The sequence below is a fragment of the Rhinoderma darwinii genome, chromosome 5, assembly GCF_050947455.1.
Source record: "Rhinoderma darwinii isolate aRhiDar2 chromosome 5, aRhiDar2.hap1, whole genome shotgun sequence".
Taxonomy (NCBI): Eukaryota; Metazoa; Chordata; class Amphibia; order Anura; family Rhinodermatidae; genus Rhinoderma; species Rhinoderma darwinii.
Genome location: NC_134691.1, coordinates 216,614,809 through 216,634,744, shown reverse-complemented (window position 1 = coordinate 216,634,744; position 19,936 = coordinate 216,614,809). Strand labels below are relative to the sequence as shown.

Genomic DNA, 19,936 nt, shown 5'->3' with positions numbered 1-19,936 from the left:
CGGATTTTTGGTTGCTAACCCCTATCTTTGTAAGATTAAAGCTGCAATGTTTGATTTTTGGGTCGCTGAGGGCAGTATAAAGTAATGATTACGGCGCTATGGTCACTTACTCTGGTGGTTTTCATAAAATCCCAGTTTCCTCCTACTGTCTGTATTCATGAGTGGTGGCTAGCCGCGCACTCCCACCACCGATTGGCAGCTTTGTTCCCATACTGTACATAGAGAGAAAGCTGCCAATCAATGGCGGGTGGGTAGGTATAGCCACAGCTCATAAATGTTGAGGAATACTGAGCACGCTGCTATACTACTCACCCTTGTTTTTCTTTAGTGTTCTCATTTATATATTTAAAATGCATTAAAAAAAATTACAAATAGAATTAAAAAAATGTAATGATTTAGTAATGAAGAGGTGAAATATGTCTTTGTACTAGAGATAATATATGATTATTTGTGTAATTATCAAATCCCCCCACCATGAAAGCTTTTTATTTCATCATTTTGTTGGCAATGAAACAGAGGTGTGAAATGATCATACTAAAACACTATCTTTTATAATGAGAACATCAAACTAGGCACACATCCAATTTTTCAGAAGAAATACATGTTGCCATTATTGTTGTAAATCAGATTCATATCTATAACAACTAATGCCACAAATCACTATAGCTTCATTTTCACCTGCTATTTAAATTAGAAAATGTGCTTTACTGCTAGATATCTGTTTTAAATAGGTGATAATACAAACCAAACATTATTAGGATATATCTGAGAGTGATCTGTGACTCATGTACCAACCACTACCCAAAGCAATTTAGAGTATAGGAAATGTATGCAAACTTTACATGAAAATACACTATGTGCCGCTATTTACTTACCGCAAAGTAGTTTATACAGCTTTCTTAAAGAGGCTCTGTCACCACATTATAAGTGACCTATCTTGTACATAATATGATCGGCGCTGTAATATAGATTACAGCAGTGTTTTTTTATTTAGAAAAATAACATTTTTGACGGAGTTATGACCTATAATAGCTTTATGCTAATGAGTTTCTCAATGGACAACTGGGCGTGCTTTACTTTTTGACCAAGTTTGAGTTGTGGACAGAAGTGCATGACGCTGACCAATCAGCGTCATACACTTCTCCCCATTAATTTACACAGCACATAGTGTTCTTACTAGCTCACTATGTGCAGCCACATACACTAACGTTACTCAAGTGTCCTGACAGTGAATATACATTACCTCCAGTCAGGACGTGATGTCTATTCAGAATCCTGACACTTCTCTAAGGTTTGTGTGAGATTTACAGCAAGATTACGCTGTAAACTGTGATTTAAAACGAGATTACGCTTGCCTTGCTGTAAATCTCACACAAACGTTAGCGAAGGGTCAGGATTCTGAATAGACATCACGTCCTGGCTGGAGGTAATGTATATTCACTGTCAGGTAACTTGAGTAACGTTAATGTGTGTGTATGTGGCTGCACATAGTGATCTAGTAAGATTACTATGTGCTGTGTAAATTAATGGGGAGAAGTGTATGACGCTGATTGGTCACTGATTGGTCAGCGTCATACACTTCTTTCCACAACGCCCACTTGGTCAAAAAGTAAAACACGCCCAGTTGTCCATTAAGAAATTCATTAGCATAAAGATAAAATAGGTCATAACTCCATCAAAAATGATAGTTTTTCTAAATAAAAAAACACTGCTGTAATCTACATTACAACGCTAATTACGTTATGAACAACATAGGGCACTTATAATGTGGTGACAGAGCCTCTTTAAAGCGACACCAAATTCCAAAATTTTGCTTATGGAAAACAAATATAAAATTTACAAACAGAATAGCTTATGAGACTTGAATATAATGTGACAGAATTCTGATTATACAAACTATATCTTTATGCAATCTTCCGAGTTTATCTAGTCCCATTGCAACCAATTTGATTTTAGCGAGTCCCCAGGTTTAAATGGATGATGTGGTAGAGCAATACATTGTTGTTGCAATGCACATGTTAATACTATGGAAAGTTAAATTTATGTTTTAGCTTAAAGGAACAGTGTCATCACCCAAAAAAAATTTCATATGTTCAAGATGTTAGTGCTTTATTAAAAACGTTTATATTTATTTGTGTGTTTGTGTTTTACTTTTTCTTATTTTTACACTTTTTCTTCCCTATGGGGGCTGCCATTTTTTGTTCCATTTCTGTGTGTGTCGATTAACGACACATACAGACATGGAATACGGCAGCCACAGTCCCATAGGGACTGCGAACGGCTCCCGTCCCATTGACTGCAGTGTACGGCGTCTGTGTGGGAACTGCGCATGCGCCGCTCCCACACAGTCCTATTCGAAATTGGCGCCGTCCGGCGCCATTTTCCTGTGGACCGGAAGTCGCGGCCGGACAGTAATATTACTACTTCCGGTCGCGGCTTCCGGATTTGTGCACTTGCACCAGCGGCAGCAAACGGAGCGGACGGGCCGGAGGGAGCCGCGGCGGCAGGAGCAGGTAAGAGATTTCAATGTATGTTCGTGTTTGTGTGTGTTTACTACTGTATGTAAACCTACTACACTGTGGGTTAGCTCAAAAAATGGCGACACACAGTGTAGGAGGTTACATCGTTCAAACCCCTCGTTTATCCCGGCACTAGCCAGGATAAAGGAGGGGGGAATGCTGAGAGCTCACTAGAGCGAGGGCTTTTAACCCAATGTTGCAATGCTGCAATTTTGGGAACAGCTCCATCTAGTGACCAAAAATGGGTAGTATTATAAATTAGAAATAATTTATAATATTTCCTGGACTCGTGCAAAAAAATAAAAAAAATTTGAACAATGTTTAATCACCCACACACTAAATGTTTAATTTTTTTTTAAAAAACATGTTTTTCTGGCAACACATTCCCTTTAAATGGACACTAACTTTAAAAAAAAACAACTTATGCTTATCTAGTACTAAACCTTGTGATTTACTTACGGTTAAAAAAATATTTTTTTATCCATCCAAATTCTGTGTGAACTTACTGCCACTATGTGTCTCCCTTCCTGTAATTTGCTGTCCACCCTTTGTGTCAAACAAAATCTGTTCCTAGTTACAGAGCAGAGGAGATGGATTACAGAAAGTAAGGGTGGGGGAAAGCTACAGCCTGCCAATAAAAGTTTATGGAGAGCTGAGGGGGGGAATCAGGAGGTGGGAGCAGGGAGAAACACATACATGAGCTGTTGCCCATAGAAGTCTATGGAGACGGAAGGGGGGGAACAGGAAGGAAAAACAGACGCTCCCCATAGAATTCAATGCAGAGGGGAGGGGGAGCAGGAGGACGGAGAGGAGAGATAAATACACAGAAACATTTCCCATAGATGCCTATGGAGAGGGGGAGCAGGAGGAGTGAGCAGAGTGAGAGACAGATACGCTGCCCATGCAAGTTTATGGTGGGGGGGGCAGCAGCAGAGAGCAGAGAGAAAGAGAGAGACACGGACGCTGCCCATAGAATTTTACTGAGTTGGAAGTCGGGAACAAGAGCTAAGTGAGAAAGAGAGACAGGCTGCTGGTTAGAGTTATCTATCGCCCCAGTGCTGGATTCACAGCTAGACTAATCACTACTGATGTTCTCCATACTGTTGCTGCTTCTATATATGTGATAAACAGACATAGGAGAGTAGGAATCTCTTCTTCTCTGTGTGAACTTTATAGACGACATCAGTTAGGCTCCACCCATTAGCTCAGAGAATTAAAGATAAAACCTGCAGAGGGAAATACTGCTAAATAATACAAGCCATATACTGTCCAGAAATAGTGCTATTTTCCATTTACACACATTAGGGCCTGTTCACATCACCGTTGCTTTCCGCTGAGGTGTTCCGCCAGTGGTTTCCGTCGGGTTAACCCCTCAACGGGAAGGCAAACGAAAACCTTAGCTTCCGTTTCCCTCACCATTGAACTCAATGGTGACGGAAACCTAGCTAATGGTTTCAGTTTGTCACCGTTGTGACAGGGTTCCGCTGTTCTTGGCGGAACCAATAGCGCAGACCCCTTGATAAAGCTAACCCCGCGAAACGTCGGGGCACCTCCTGGGCATACAGGACACGTGAATAGAATAGCTTACCCATATTGTTCATAATTGTCTCCACATTTATTCCCAGAAAACATTTTTCTTTTTTGAAGTGTGAGGGGTCACTCCCTCTATACGATAGTGCACATAGATGCTTATCAAGCATGTTATTTAACATGATCTATTCAGGAGCACACAATACTTATAGTACCACTTCATCTCCTTTATAGACTTACTCTGTATGCACAGTTTCTCCTCCTTTTGGTAACTACCTGCCATATATAAATATTTCATGGCCATGCACCTTATATATGCTTTGTGATAAACTTTATAATTACAGCTAACCCTTATATGGTGCACTGGCCTCTTGTACTTGAGATTATGTTGCTCTTTTCATGTGTTATTGCACCGTATGTAGCCCATATACATAGTTACTGGTTCGAATCCTGTTTGCGATAGTCTGTTTGCAATATTTTAATAAGTGTTGTTATTTAATAAAATTGTGATTTTTTTTTTTCTACTGGTAATAATATATGACTCCATTTCCTTGTGTACACACATTATATATATATATATATATATATATAACGCAGAGTTTCTATTCAATACTTGGGAGGTAGCAATCTGGAGTTAAGGACACCTAGCCCACGAATAATCGTCCGTTTTTAAGACCTACGTGTATGATATGATCCTATCAGCATGAAGCGGCTTCACACAGTGTGAGAAACGGAGGCTGGAGGGAAGGGGGATCACTTAAAACAGTCATATCTCGGACTGTGGATCACCTAGAACAGCGGTTCTGGTGTCATATGAAAGATGAAATTCTAATTTGCAGTTCTAGCTGTGAAACAACCGGAGATATCACCAGTTGAAAACACAGTCGGGAATGGAAGCTGTATCATTTATGATTACGCTGTGTTGCTGGGCAGGGAAGGGGGAAAAGCAGTATAATGATTGGACAGCGTCAGACAGCAAACATTACACCGCTCAGAGTGAAAAGAAAACGTCACCTCCTATTTGGCTATTAGAGGCAAATTAGCATATTTAGAAAAATGCTCATAAGTTTGCAAATAATAAACGTTTTTGGAAAACAAAACACACAGTAGTTATCAGCATCATAGCACCTATTAGATTAGTTAGGGGATAGGGAATTAATAAACTAGTGACAGATCCTCCTTAAGTTATCATGTAATTTCTACTGCACGGTGAACGCCTTAAGAACGAAACCCAAAAACAATGGAGGAATCACATTAGGAGATAGGGAATTAAGAAACTAGTGACAGATCCTCTTTAGGTCTGGGTCCACATGGGATGAAAATGCTACAGATTGTCCATGTAGATTTGTGCACGGAAAGTCTTCTGCGGATTACAGAACCAGCCATGTGGATTGGATTTGAACAAATCTCATCCACTTGCTGCAGTACATTTTTCAGATGGAAAACAGAGCCTGCTGCACAGCATGATTATTGTTATGTTAGGAAACGTCTGTTCCTTTAAGGTTGTCATGACTACTAGCCAAGCTTCTGGATGGTCCTGGTTTTTGATGCAGAGCCAATCTATCCTCTCTGTCTGCATCCTATCAGGGCCAAGGAAGGAGTATTTGAATCTGTTCAGTTTGTCTCATTGTTGCTTGTGATTTCTTGTGTATGCATTGTCTGATCAAGCTCCTGTATCACCTTGACAGTTTGGAGTCTTGGAACTCGACTTCGTCTTGGAATTTACCCTCTGCTCACTGGTTTGGACATTTGCTCTCAGGTGGTTTTGACCTCTGCTACTCTTGTTATTCTTCTGTTTTGCGATTTGGACTTTTTAGTATCTCCTGGTTTTGTACTGGCTTGTCTGGTTATCCGTTCCGGTATTGCCTACAGTTGCACCTCCTGTCAAACACAGTATTCTGTAAAAGCAACATGGGTTCTATGCAGCCAAATCCAACCTGCCTTGAGGTGGGCTCTGGTAAAGACCATAGAGTAGCCTTAGACTCTGCTGACCAGAGTGGTGACGTACTTGAGGAACCTGCACGCCTGTTCCAGACAGTCTCCAGCTGTCTTTGGGGAATTGATCATACAGCAATTCCATAAACCTGCATTCTGGGGACTTGCTCAAGTAGCGATTCCTTTACATGTTCACAGCGGATTTCACCCTTTTTAATGAAGGGGTGAAATCCCCTGTGAATCCGTAGCAAAATCTGCAACAAATCTGTCACATGTGGGTACCCTTAAATCATATTCACACGATGGAATTTTCGTATCGGAATCCACATCCCACTGTTTTTAATGGGAAGTCTGCATTGTGCATAGAAAAGAAGTGGGACACCACTTCCTGATGCGGATTCTGAATGGAAAACTCAGTAGGTAGAAAGACGTGGATTAGACTGTTGGAAAGTTTCCCCTTCTCTGTCCTCTGGATATTATAACCATGATTATTCTTCATCTATTCTATCCTAGAGACTATAGATAACCCCTTTAACACGATTAGTTGCCCAGACACGTCTATGGAGGCTAATGGGCAGAATCCTTGACACTCATCCCAAGGGTAGAGTTGGATACAACTATTTCTCTAGAAAATGGCTATGAAACTCATGACTTCTAAAATAGAACGCCCAGAGCGCTGTACTCAGCTTCTTCCATCAGTCCCATAGAGAATAAATGGAGCGGTAGTGCGCACGCATGTCCACCACTTCATTCAAACAGGCGACATGGAACCTTGTTCTCATGATCGCTGGAAGTTTCAGCGGTCAGACCCACAGTGATCACACATTAAGTACCTGTCCTATGAATAGGACAGCCCCTTTAACCTCTTCCTGCCATATAACGTACATTTATATATGTAGTTCCCGCCAAATTACGTAAATGTATATCATAGTGATGGCTCGGGGACAGGAGCTGTGCCGCGATGTCAGTTTCCAGTGCCGGCTTTATTATAAAAGCCGACACTTTGCTCTAAGGCCTCGTGCACACTTACGTCACCGTTTTCACGGCCGCTTTTGCCGGGTCCGTGAACCCGTTTTAGCGGCCGTGTGCACTCCCGTGTGCACTCCGTGTTTCCGTTTCCGTGCGCCGAGCATGGTACTGTCCAGGGTGACAGTACCATGCTCGGCGCGTGGAAAATAAAATTTTAATGTAATAAAAAAATAAAATAAAATAAAATAAGTTCATACTTACATTCCTCGTGTCCGGCCTCCAGCAATGACGTTCAATCCATGTTGCCGCTGAAGCCAATCACAGGCTGCCGCTGCCTCGGCAGCCAATCACAGGCTGTCGCGGCCTCGGCAGCCAATCACAGGCTGCCGCGTCACAAAAGAAGGTCGGACTGGAGGAAGAAGAGGGACTCGTCACCAAGGAAACGAATGGGAACGTATGAAAGTCTTTTTATTTTATTTTTAATCAGCAGCCTCTTTTCTCGATCAGTTATTGATAGAGACAAGTGGCTGCCGATTAGTGTAATATTTTTCTAATGTTTTTCTGCCCGCCCGGCGGTTGCTAGGCAACGGCTCCGTCACACACGGACGGCACACGGATGCCTTCCGTGTGCCTTCAGTTTTTTTGACGGCCCCATTGACTTGCAAGGGCCTCACGGTCACGGAATCCCGGACCAAAGTAGGACATGCTTTACTTTGGATCAGAAAGGAGCAACGGACCGTCAAAAAAACTGAGGTGTGCATGGCCCCATTGAAATGAATGGGTTCAGGGTGCTATCAGTGACAAAAACGGATAGCACCCTGAAGGAAAACACTGAAGTGTGCATGAGGCCTAACAGCCAGAATTGCAGATACCTTAGAATCCGGTGATATAACCCCTTAGATGTCGCTATCAATGCTGACCGCAATCTAAACGGTTAGACGGAGGAATGGAGCTATAGTATCTGGGGGCAGGTTTGCCATCTTAGTATACCTATTAGGCCCTAGAGGCAGGGCCTAATAGGATGCCTGTCAGTGTTACAGAAGTATTGCAGTATATTAATAAAGCGGTAAGGAGGTTGCATAGGCTAGTCCCCTAGGGAGACAAAACAAATTTAAAAAAATACTGTAAAATAAAAAACAATAAAAATGAATTAAAAAAAAGCAAAGCTATGTAAAAAAAAATATACACTACCGTTCAAAAGTTTGGGGTCACCCAGACAATTTTGTGTTTTCCATGAAAACTCACACTTATATTTACCAAATGAGTTGCAAAATGACTAGAAAATATAGTCAAGATATTGACAAGGTTAGTAATAATGATTTTTATTTGAAATAATAATTTTCTCCTTCAAACTTTGCTTTCGTCAAAGAATGCTCCATTTGCAGCAATTCCAGCATTGCAGACCTTTGGCATTCTAGCTGTTAATTTGCTGAGGTAATCGGGAGAAATTTCACCCCATGCTTCCAGAAGCTCCTCCCACAAGTTGGATTGGCTTGATGGGCACTTCTTGCGTACCATACGGTCAAGCTGCTCCCACAACAGCTCTATGGGGTTGAGATCTGGTGACTGCGCTGGCCACACCATTACAGATAGAATACCAGCTGCCTGCTTCTTCCCTAAATAGTTCTTGCATAATTTAGAGGTGTGCTTTGGGTCATTGTCCTGTTGTAGGATGAAATTGGCTACAATCAAGCGCTGTCCAGAGGGTATGGCATGGCGTTGCAAAATGGAGTGACAGCCTTCCTTATTCAAAATCCCTTTTACCTTGTACAAATCTCCCACTTTACCAGCACCAAAGCAACCCCAGATCATCACATTACAACCTCCACCATGCTTGACAGATGACGTCAGGCACTCTTCCAGCATCTTTTCAGTTGTTCTGTGTCTCACAAATGTTCTTCTGTGTGATCCAAACACCTCAAACTTCGATTCGTCTGTCCATAATACTTTTTTCCAATCTTCCTCTGTCCAATATCTGTGTGCTTTTGCCCATATTAATCTTTTCTTTTTATTAGCCAGTCTCAGATATGGCTATTTCTTTGCCACTCTGCCCTGAAGGCCAGCATCCCGGAGTCGCCTCTTCACTGTAGACGTTGACACTGGGGTTTTGCGGGTACTATTTAATGAAGCTGCCAGTTGAGGACCTGTGAGGTGTCTATTTCTCAAACTAGAGACTCTAACGTACTTGTCTTGTTGCTCAGTTGTGCAGCGGGGCCTCCCACTTCCCTTTCTACTCTGGTTAGAGCCTGTTTGTGCTGTCCTCTGAAGGGAGTAGTACATACCGTTGTAGGAAATCTTCAGTTTCTTGGCAATTTCTCGCATGGAATAGCCTTAATTTCTAAGAACAAGAATAGGCTGTCGAGTTTCACATGAAAGCTCTCTTTTTCTAGCCATTTTGAGAGTTTATCGAACCCACAAATGTAATGCTCCAGATTCTCAACTAGCTCAAAGGAAGGTCAGTTTTATAGCTCCTCTAAACAGCAAAACTGTTTACAGCGGTGCTAATATAATTGCACAAGGGTTTTCAAGTGTTTTCTAATCATCCATTAGCCTTCTAACAGTTAGCAAACACAATGTACCATTAGAACACTGGAGTGATGGTTGCCTCTATACATTTATGTAGATATTGAATTAAAAATCAGACGTTTGCAGCTAGAATAGTCATTTAGCACATTAACAATGTATAGAGTGTATTTCTGATTAATTTAATGTTATCTTCATTGAAAAAAACTGTGCTTTTCTTGCAAAAATAAGGAAATTTCTAAGTGACCCTAAACTTTTGAACGGTAGTGTATAAATAAAGAAAAATAAAAGTCCACATAATTGGTATTGCGGCGTCCGTAACAAACCAAACTATCAAATAATCACTTTATTGTAAGCGGTATTCCCAGCCCTATTTCAATTGTTAGATAACCCCTAGAGATTTATTGCAGAATGATTATATTTATAATTATTAATAACTGTTTTACAAATCAAAATATCATTGCAGCCTATACCTCCTTCATTGTTTCAGACATTGCCTATGGATCCATTGCGCCACTCTGTGTTAGCATGTAGTAAACGGGATGCCCGGGATCTCAGAGCGTGCATGTTAGAGCATTACCAATGTTAGAGACAGTCCCAGCCCGACCACCTCTATGAAAGTCTCTAAGACGGCTTCTGGGCATGTATTGCATAACCCCTGTATTATTACCATGCACATCACTAACTACACATATATAATAGTGTTGTGCTCTATAAACTCCTATTTATAATGAATTTGCTGTAATTTTGCCATTTATTTACAGTACAGTCTCCTATACTTGTAAACACTGAGGCTATATGGACATGAGCGTTTGTATTTTGCGGCCCATAAACAACGGATCCATTGTCCGTTTTTTGTGGTTGTGTCATCAAGGTGTCCTCAGCATCCAGTCTGTATGCCCTTGGTTTTCACATTGCCATAGACTTGAATGGGCGAAACCGAGCCGCAAATACGAACAGGAATAGGACCTGCTCTGAGTTTTGTGGCCCGCACCCACATGGATCCGTGATAGACACGGTAGATTGCATGAGGCCATAGAAATTAATTGGTCAGTGTGCTATCCGTCAACAAAGTGTCTAGTACACTGACGAAAACAACGGTTGTGTGCATTTAGCCTAAGACCGGGTTGACACCAGCATTCGGCTTTCCATTGCTCTGCTCTGTTAGAGAAGAACATCGGAAATAACCAGAAGCTCCAGTTCCGTTGCACGACGTGCACAATAGGCGGCCATTAACTTTAATGGGTTCCGCAGTGGTGTCTATGGTTTTACCGGGAACAATAGCACAGAGCCTCCAACCCAGATGTGAACGAGGCATTAGGCTCTTTTTACACTGCCTTTTACAGGATTCCCGACGTATCACCCCAACAGATGCCACTGTATAGGCATACAGAGGCTTCAGTAACCCATGTAAAAGAATAAATTTAAAAAATAGGAATACTGCGTGGTATACATTTTACTGAATGCCTCTGTATGGAATAGCGCAGTTTGCTGCACTATCCCATACGGCAGAAAAAAATATATACCTACGTATACCAGTAAGCCGAGTCCAAAGAGACACTCTTTTGGACTTCATTGGATTAATAGGGGCCTATGGATACATTTGACAAATGCGACGGGAGCTCTCCAGGCGCATACGGCGAGCAGGTAATGAAAACAGTGTGAAAGTAACCCTAATTATTATTTTTTAAATACAGGGTGGGCCATTTATATGGATACACCTAAATAAAATGGGAATGGTTGGTGATATTAACTTCCTGTTTGTGGCACATTAGTCTATGGGAGGGGGGAAACTTTTCAAGCTGGGTGTTGACCATGGTGGCCATTTTTAAGTCGACCATTTTGTATCCAACTTTAGTTTTTTCAATGGGAAGAGGGTCATGTGACACATCAAACTTATCGAGAATTTCACAAGAAAAACAATGGTGTGCTTGGTTTTAACGTTACTTTATTCTTTTATGAGTTATTTACAAGTTTCTGACCACTATAGTCGGGCCATTCTTCATCAATGGAAACCTCAAGGCCACGGGATATCTGAAATTGCTACATGATGATGTGTTTCCCTCTTTATGCACTGAAGCTGGCGCGTTCCCTGAGTTTTTCCAGCAAGATGGTGCTCCACCACATTATGGGTGTCAGGTCCAAGCATTCCTAGATGAACAGTTTCCTGGAAAGTGGATTGGTCGTCGTGGGCCAGTTGAATGGCCCCCTAGGTCTCCCGATCTGACCCCCTTAGACTTTTATCTTTGGGGTCATCTGAAGGTAATTGTCTATGCTGTGAAGATACGAGATGTGCAGCAACTGAAACTATGGATACTGGAAGCCTGTGCTAGCATTTCTTCTGCGGTGTTGCTATCAGTGTGTGAAGAGTGGGAGAAGAGGGTTGCATTGACAATCCAACACAATGGGCAGCACTTTGAACACATTTTATAAGTGGTCAGAAACTTGTAAATAACTCATGAAAGAATAAAGTAACGTTAAAACCAAGCACACATTGTTTTTCTTGTGAAATTCTCGATAAGTTTGATGTGTCACATGACCCTCTTCCCATTGAAAAAACTAAAGTTGGATACAAAATGGCCGACTTCAAAATGGCTGCCATGGTCAACACCCAGCTTGAAAAGTTTCCCCCCTCCCATATACTAATGTGCCACAAACAGGAAGTTAATATCACCAACCACTCCCATTTTATTTAGGTGTATCCATATAAATGGCCTACCCTGTACAGAGTATTTGCACGCAATGAGTTTCACTAAGTCCTTATCATACGATTAACTGCGTAACAAGAAACAGGTTGCCAGGCAATATATAGGCATTTTGAATGGTTTAAAGTTTTAAGTGTTTCAGTTCTCCAAGCCTCTGAAGTCTCTATTTTAATTACTAACACTACTAGATAATCACAGACAAGCCTGTCATAGCTAGATTGCTCACCTACATACAGAATGATCCATATTCTTTTATCTAATGCCTTGATAAATGCCAGTTTCTCAATGATAGCTACTGTTGAAAGAAAATAGTCATTAGTGTTTAAAGAATCTTTCATTATACAGTTTTTTTATTCTTCTACATGGGCATTAACCAATGATGATATAAAATAAGTATATTCAAAGTAAAGATGGCTTCACACTGTGTCAGATTTCAGCCCAATGAGTCTAAACATGCATGAATAATTATCACGCTCTTCAGACATTTCAAAGTGCTCTAATTTGCAGAAGATTTTCCAACATGTTGGAAGACTTTTTAGAGATTAACAGATTTTTTCCTTTTCTTTAACAAAAGGGACAGATAGCATCCCTGCTGTGCCATAAACTCCATCAGCAGTGAAATAAAATTGAGAATGGTCATATCACGAGCACAGGATAGTGGTATTTACGGCCATCTTCACATACAGTAATTTTAATAGGATATTTCCAGTCTTAAAGAGCACCTGTCCCCTCTCTTGGCATAAATGTTTTAGTAAAAAAATTGTATTTCCATTGCAATAATAATTCTGGAGCATCTTAGAACTGTTTATTGTGCTACATCTTAATTAGGATTAAATCAGGAACTTCTTTATAGTGGCCACTAGGTGTTTTACCTTTACCTTTACAAAAGACACTCCTTTTCAAAATATTTACCCTATAAAAAAATACTTTTGGAAAGGCGTTCCTGATTACACGTGATAGAATCCACTCCTTGTCACACTAAGCCATATACAGTATACCATAGCTGTCTAATGGGAGCTTTACTGGTCTTATAAGTTCCCAAAAATAAAGTGCTCTGTCTGGTGACACATACTCTTCAATCAGATTCATCCACTGTCCTGCCTATGGATGTCTGTATCATGCACCAGTCTTACAGACCACACTGGTATAGACTATAATGCACAACTTCAGTGGTGTCATCTCTTCTGTAGGTATACTTAGGTTACCAAATTGACGATGGCAGCCTCTCACACCAACCAGCTCTTCTCCATTTGTGACCTAAAGTTCTGAATGTTAGCCTCACAAACTCTGTTTCTGGGCAGCATTATTTAGCACATTGTCTGTGCCAATAGAGAATTGCTTACAGCAACAAGAAAGTGTTGATTGGTATGAAATGGAATGTCTCTCCCTGCCCCGCAGTAACAGCCACTTTGAGCAGTGCTTTCCAGGAGTTTTTAGCATTCTAAAAAAAAAAATGTTAATGAACGAAAAGAAGTCCTGAGCATTTAGCCCTAACCTTTGTCCCGACGCATTTCTTCCAGGTGGTATAGCGTTTAGCTCACACTCATGACTGGCTGCGGTGCTGCATAGGGTAATCAGGTGCTGGTGGGGTTTTGTACCCAGTGTGGACAATTACCGCTGATAGTTGCAAGGACAAGGAGGACAGCCTGCAAACAGGGCGTAATAGAGAATTATTGATTTCCATCATCCCGCCCCAGCCATGACAGCAGATACATCTCCCAGGCACATTTAAAGCCGGTAAGACTGTTCCTAATTTTTTTATGCTTTATTGATGTGTCGTAACCTGCACACTGTGTTACAAGCAATGCTTAGGCTGGATTCACACGACCTATTTTCAGACGTAAACGAGGCGTATTATGCCTCGTTTTACGCCTGAAAATAGGGCTGCAATACGTCGGCAAACATCTGCCCATTCATTTGAATGGGTTTGCCGACGTATTGTGCATACAACCTGTCATTTACGCGTCGTCGTTTTACAGCTGTCAAACGACGACGCGTAAATGGACTGCCACGGCAAAGAAGTGCAGGGCACTTCTTTGCCACGTAATTTGAGCTGTTCTTCATTGAACTCAATGAAGCACAGCTCAAGATTTACGAGTGTCTCAGACGGCTCACAAAATGCGAGGAGGAGCATTTACGTGTGAAACGAGGCAGCTGTTTTCTCTTGAAAACAGTCTGCCTTTTCACACGTAAATGACAGCTAGCGTGTGAACATACCCTTATACTCAAGTATTGACAACTCGTCTGATTATACAACAGGGTCATGCTTACCGCTCATCCCCACAGTTTCTTGCATGTTTTTGTGTTTATTGTCACGTGACTACACTTTGTTCGGTCTCTTTTTGTACTTACAATATAATTAAAAGTTAAATTTTAATTACATCATATTCACCCTCTCTGTATTGATTTTTGCTTTTATAATACACTGCAATACTTCTGCATTGCAGGGTATTATGCCTGCCAGTGTAAAACTCAGAGGTTTTCTATTAGGCCCTGAAGGCACATCTGGGAGGCCTTTGTTAGGCTCCCGGCTGCCATGGAAACCAGTGCCGATGGGGTGACAGAGGGATCCCCCTCCTTCTAAAACCACTTAGATAACGTGGTCACTATTGACCGTGGAATCTAGCGTGTTAAACAGATCGTATAGAAGAGAACTTCAATCCTGCCCATTAGAGCGGGGGCCTGACTGCATTTAGACAGCCCTACACTTGATCTAGCTGGCACGGGACACCTGTGCCGGGCTTATCTCACAGCGCTGTGAAGAGGTGCTGCGAATGGGAAGTCATTATATTTTTCTTTTAGCCTGTTCAAACCTATGGTTGTTCCTTTTTTTTTAACCCCTTAACGACCGTTTACCGTCTTTTGAAGGCAGAGACGTCTTTTGGCGTCGCTGTAGAAGAGGCAGATGAGCTCTCCTCTGAGCACTCATCCTCTAAGCAGGAGTTGTAACTAACAGCTTCTGAACTTCGAGCAGCCTCCGGAACACAGCTGGCATCAGAAAACATTCGGACTCCAGCTGTTTAACCCTTTGATCGCCGTGGTCCATAACCTCGGGATGATCAAAGGGAACTCCCCTCTTTGATCGCGTCACTGGAAACCCGGTGACGCGATTGAAGACCGGGGAATCCCTCTGCTGTCAGCCCTGGGGACCTAGAAAGGACCCCAGGGCTGTCTTTTCAGTTTGCCTGCAATTAGGGCACACTATATGCTGCCTTGTAATGTATTACCTTACAAGAGTATGCTAATATATTATAAGCAAAAAGTTGTAAATAAAGTTATCCCTTAACCCCTTAATGCCGAAGGTATTTTAAACCTTAATGACCAAGCAATTATTTAAGTTCATCCATCGTCACAGTCAAAGAGCTATAACTTTTTTCGTTTTCGGTCGACATAGCTGTATAAGAACTTGTTTTTTGCGGGATAAGTTGTATTTTTTAATAGCACCATTTTGGGGTACTTATAATTTATTGATTACGTTTTTGGGTAGGGTAATAGGAGAAAAACCTGAAATTTCGCCACTCTTTTTTGTGTCTTAAATTTACACCGTTTACTGTGTGGTATAACATAATAACTTTATTCAGTGGGTCATTACGATAGTGGCGATACCAAAATTATGTAGTTTTTTTGTTTTACACAGTAAAAACACTTTTTTAGAAATTATTTGTGTTTGTACCGCCATATTTTAAGAGCCATAGCTCTTTTTTTTCTGCTGACATGGCTGTATGACTGCTTTGTTTTTTTTTGCGGGACGACTTGTCGTCTTTATTGGTACCATTTTGAAGTACATGCGACTTTTTGATCACTTTTTAGCAAAAAAAATTAGCGGCAGGAAGAACAGAAAACAGCAATTCTGGCATTGTTTTTTATTTTATTTTTACGGCGTTCTCCGTCCCGGTTAAATAATGCAATCGTTTTATAGTTTGAGTCGTTATGAACGCAGCGATACCAAATATGTATAACTTTTTTCATAATAAAATATTTTGTAAGGTAGAAAATGTGGGTTCTTCATTTTTTTTATACTTGGGACTTATTGATTACAAACTTTATTAAACTTTTTTTAGTCCCACTAGGGGACATTACTATGCAATCATTTGATCAATTTTATGGCATGGCCTAACAGGCATTTACTAAAGGCAGACCTGGGGCATTTGTTAGGCCCCTGGCTGCCATAAAAACCATCGGCAGCCCGCGATCGCATCGCGGGTGTGCCGATGGGGTGAGAGAGGGAGCCCCTTCCCTCTAAAACCACTCAGATGCGGCGGTCGCTATTGACCACTGCATCTGAGGGCAAAAATGATCGGAGACCACCGCTAGTGGTCTCCGATCGATGCCCTGAAGATGTTAGCAATAGCCTCGGCTTCAGGAGCACACTGGCCGATGCGGGAAAACGTCTTCTAAAGTGCCGACGTAAAAAGGCGGCACTTCAGAAGAACTACCCCGAACAGCCGACGTAAAAAGACTATACGCCAGTCGTTAAGAGGTTAATGGGATTTAAACAAAAAAAAAATCCCAAAAAAAGTCATTATTTTCATTAAAATATATTTTATTGCCCATACATTACATAAAAACAAAAAACCTACACATATTACGTATCTACACGACCATAATAACCTGAAGAATTAATTTAAGAGGTTATTTAGCGTAAAACATGATAAAAAATAAATACAAAAAACGATGCTGAGAATCGCTTTTTCCTACATTCACGCCGTAAAAATAAATGATATAACTTACACAGCGAATTTTTTTTCTACCTTCAATCTGCGCAAAAACATAATACAATTTCTCCCGCATAAAACAAGGCCTAATACAGCAACATCAATGAAAAAATTAAAAAGTTATGGCTGTTGAAGAGCAGAGGCAAAAAACTAAAAAATATAGCTGGTCTTTAAAGTGTAGCTAAACATTTAACAAACTTCTCACATGTCCTAGTGACGTGTCAGAAGTTTAGATTGGTGGGGGTCCGAGCACTGAGACCCCCCCCAATCTCTAGAACAAAGCAGCTGAAGTGCTCGTGCGAGCGCTCAGCCGCCTCCTTTCTGTTCGGCTTTTTCAGTGGAAGCCGATGTATCGGAGTACGGGCCCAATGACTTTCTATGAATCCGTACACCGATATATTTATTTCCGGAAAAAGCCGAACAGACACGAAGCGGCTGAGCGCTCACACGAGCACTTCATTCTAGCGATTGGTGGGGTCTCAGTGCTCGGACCCCCACCAATCCAAACTTCTGACGTGTCACTATGACATGTCAGAAGTTTGTCAAACGTTTAGCTACACTTTAAGGCCTTTTCAGGCCCAGTCATTAGGGGGTTAAAGCTTACTCCCCACCTAGGCTCAGCTTGTGACGGCATCTCATCCATTGTACCAGCCATGGCTATCAAACAGCTTTGTAAATAAAATGTGTAATAGATGTTTGCATTCTGGTGTAATGTAAAGATCCGCTGCTTCTTTTCTCATTGTAACCAGGAATTTGCAAATTAGACCACCCAAGGAGGTAAGAAAATCAAGGATATTTACAGTAACTAAAAAAAAAGAACTGAAATATAAATGGAAAACTTTGTAATGCATTCCCCAAACTCTGCATCTCCTTTTAGGAAGTCCTTTCCCTGACAGTCCGACCATGGACATCTCCCATCTTCTCATTTAGAGTCCATGGCTGAAATCCAAGAAGAAAGTGTGAGGTCTACGAGTGTCCCCCACCGGTATCTCCTATCAGCCACTGATGGATCAACTATTTCTAACATTTATACAGCGCAATGGGTAGTTCTACTAAATTGTGCAAAAACTATTATCCCTCAGGGACACTGAAACACTGTCAACAACAGCAGCAGAAGTCCCTGTAAATCATTTAAAGGCACCACCGCCGTATTATCAGTGAGGTCTAAATCCACAATATGCCGCACATAGCATGCTATGGGATCATATTGATCTTCTCAGTACCTCTCGTTTTTGGAGTTTTTTTCCACAGATTCATAGGTTATGCATTCCTTATTATATAAATTCTTACATAGAAACATTGCTTTTGGGGCAGTACGTAGCGCCTCGCGGAGGCGCCATGCAACGGCAGACGGAGCGTTTATGAATACATAATACGGACCAGTAAAGCAATGCCGTGACCACGGGCCGTAAAGTTTGGATTCATTTTTCCCCTCACATGCTAGTAGCGGACATAGGAAGGGACTCAGAGATGCCCTGAATGAAAACAATCAGATCCTGACAATCTGTACATTTCAGTAACTCAATGGGGGGTCACAAACAACATACCATTCGTTTTCTTACTCAGCTAGAACAACTTATGTAGAGCCAGCCTTAGAGTATACGTGAGTGGTAAGATCGGGGCATCCATCAGGGTTCCCAGCTTTTGAACCCGCAATGTATTTCTGACAGATCAGCTAACGATGAAGTAATAGTAAATAGAACAATTCACAATAAACATGGATTCACACTACTGAGTACGGTATCTTCACAACCAGTGCCAGCCTTAAACTTTCATGCCATGGCACATGCAGACATCACAACGTACAGAATACCCCTCTATAGGTTTCTCATCTTTCTAGAAATCAGATCTTACCAATGATCAGGGTAGCCCCAACCTTTACATTGGCAGGGCTGAGGTAAGATGTTCCCTTATTCTTGTACTGGGAGGTCTCAGTGCCCGGGTGCGGGGTTCTGGTCCTCGCTTTAGTTGAGGCTGACCCCCGCTGTCTGTGCCTAGGGTGACCATCCATTGATCCACCCTGTTCCTTGGACTTGTTTGAGAGATCTTTGTGCCGGGACTTTCCTTCCACGGCCATGCTACGGATCACCTCCAAATTATAATCCCTGCAAGAGAAATGGAGAGCTCAAACATTTATCAAAACAGCACAGGCAAACATGAACGTAATGGCCAGTGTATGCTGATTGGAAGCATCAGAGGCTATGTGCTGCAATTCCGTTACCGTACAGTACCGTGTAGTGGCGCTGTGTTCAGTTGCTTGCGATGATCTACCGGGCGCAGTGAACAGATTTGGTAGCACTTCCCTGCTGCATTGAGCTCCGCCCTTCCACTGGACTTAAAGCCAATCAGTGGAATCCGTGCATGCAGCCAATGACATTACAGCTTTTAGCTGCATCCTTTGTCACGATCAGTGGGAGAAGGGTTCTGAGAGCGCGGTTTTGGTGACGCGTTCATGATCTTAGCATGATGAGGCGTGAGGGCAGAAATATGAAGTGAAGTTTCCCCTTCACGAGTAGTAGGGACAGAAGTAACGCGCCCCGTGCTCGTTGTGCCGTCTAATAGGGTCTGAGCTGGTCACTACACGAATGCCCGTGGCTGCAGGGTAGTCACCTGCCTGTTTTATTTCAGTACAAGTGGGCTCGATAAATATGGCGTGCTTGGTTTGCTCGTGGGGTCCTTGTTCATTTGTTTCACGCACATGAAGGATTTTCAGTCAGAATGTGTCTGTGAAGACAAAATGACTGCTCAGATGAGAAATAAGCGACTCTTATCACTCCCGCTTTTAAAAATGGATAGTTAAGAAAATACCTCTCCATTTGAAATCATAGTGGAAGTTTTGTAGCAGATTTCTTTTTATGCAGTGCAATTAATTACTTTTTTTTTATTGGCCCCCGATGTTACTAAAAGACGCAGAAGGCCCCATAGCTATATGTGCTAATCATAAATACCCTCAGAATTTCTTCAGCCACAGGAGTGCACCATTAAATGGGTATTTCAATGAAAGCAATTAATTGAACTGCATCTCCATGTTATGGCTCGG

The 19,936-nt window shown here is 41.7% G+C and overlaps 1 protein-coding gene across 2 annotated transcripts in view; it reads right to left on the bottom strand.

The window, feature by feature from the left end:
- The window catches only part of DPY19L1 (dpy-19 like C-mannosyltransferase 1), a 189,043-nt gene extending 169,810 nt beyond the window's left edge, over positions 1-19,233 (bottom strand). Inside the window, exons 1-3 of one of the 2 annotated variants that reach the window (XM_075826937.1) lie at positions 19,128-19,233; positions 18,751-19,001; positions 12,408-12,476 (exon numbers count right to left, since the gene is read on the bottom strand). In XM_075826937.1, the coding sequence (XP_075683052.1) occupies positions 12,408-12,476; positions 18,751-18,973 (292 nt within the window). In that variant the 5' untranslated portion in view covers positions 18,974-19,001; positions 19,128-19,233. The remainder of the gene's footprint in view (positions 1-12,407; positions 12,477-18,750; positions 19,002-19,127) is intronic. The other variant, XM_075826938.1, reaches the window with a different exon arrangement.
- Positions 19,234-19,936: the final 703 nt, after the last annotated feature.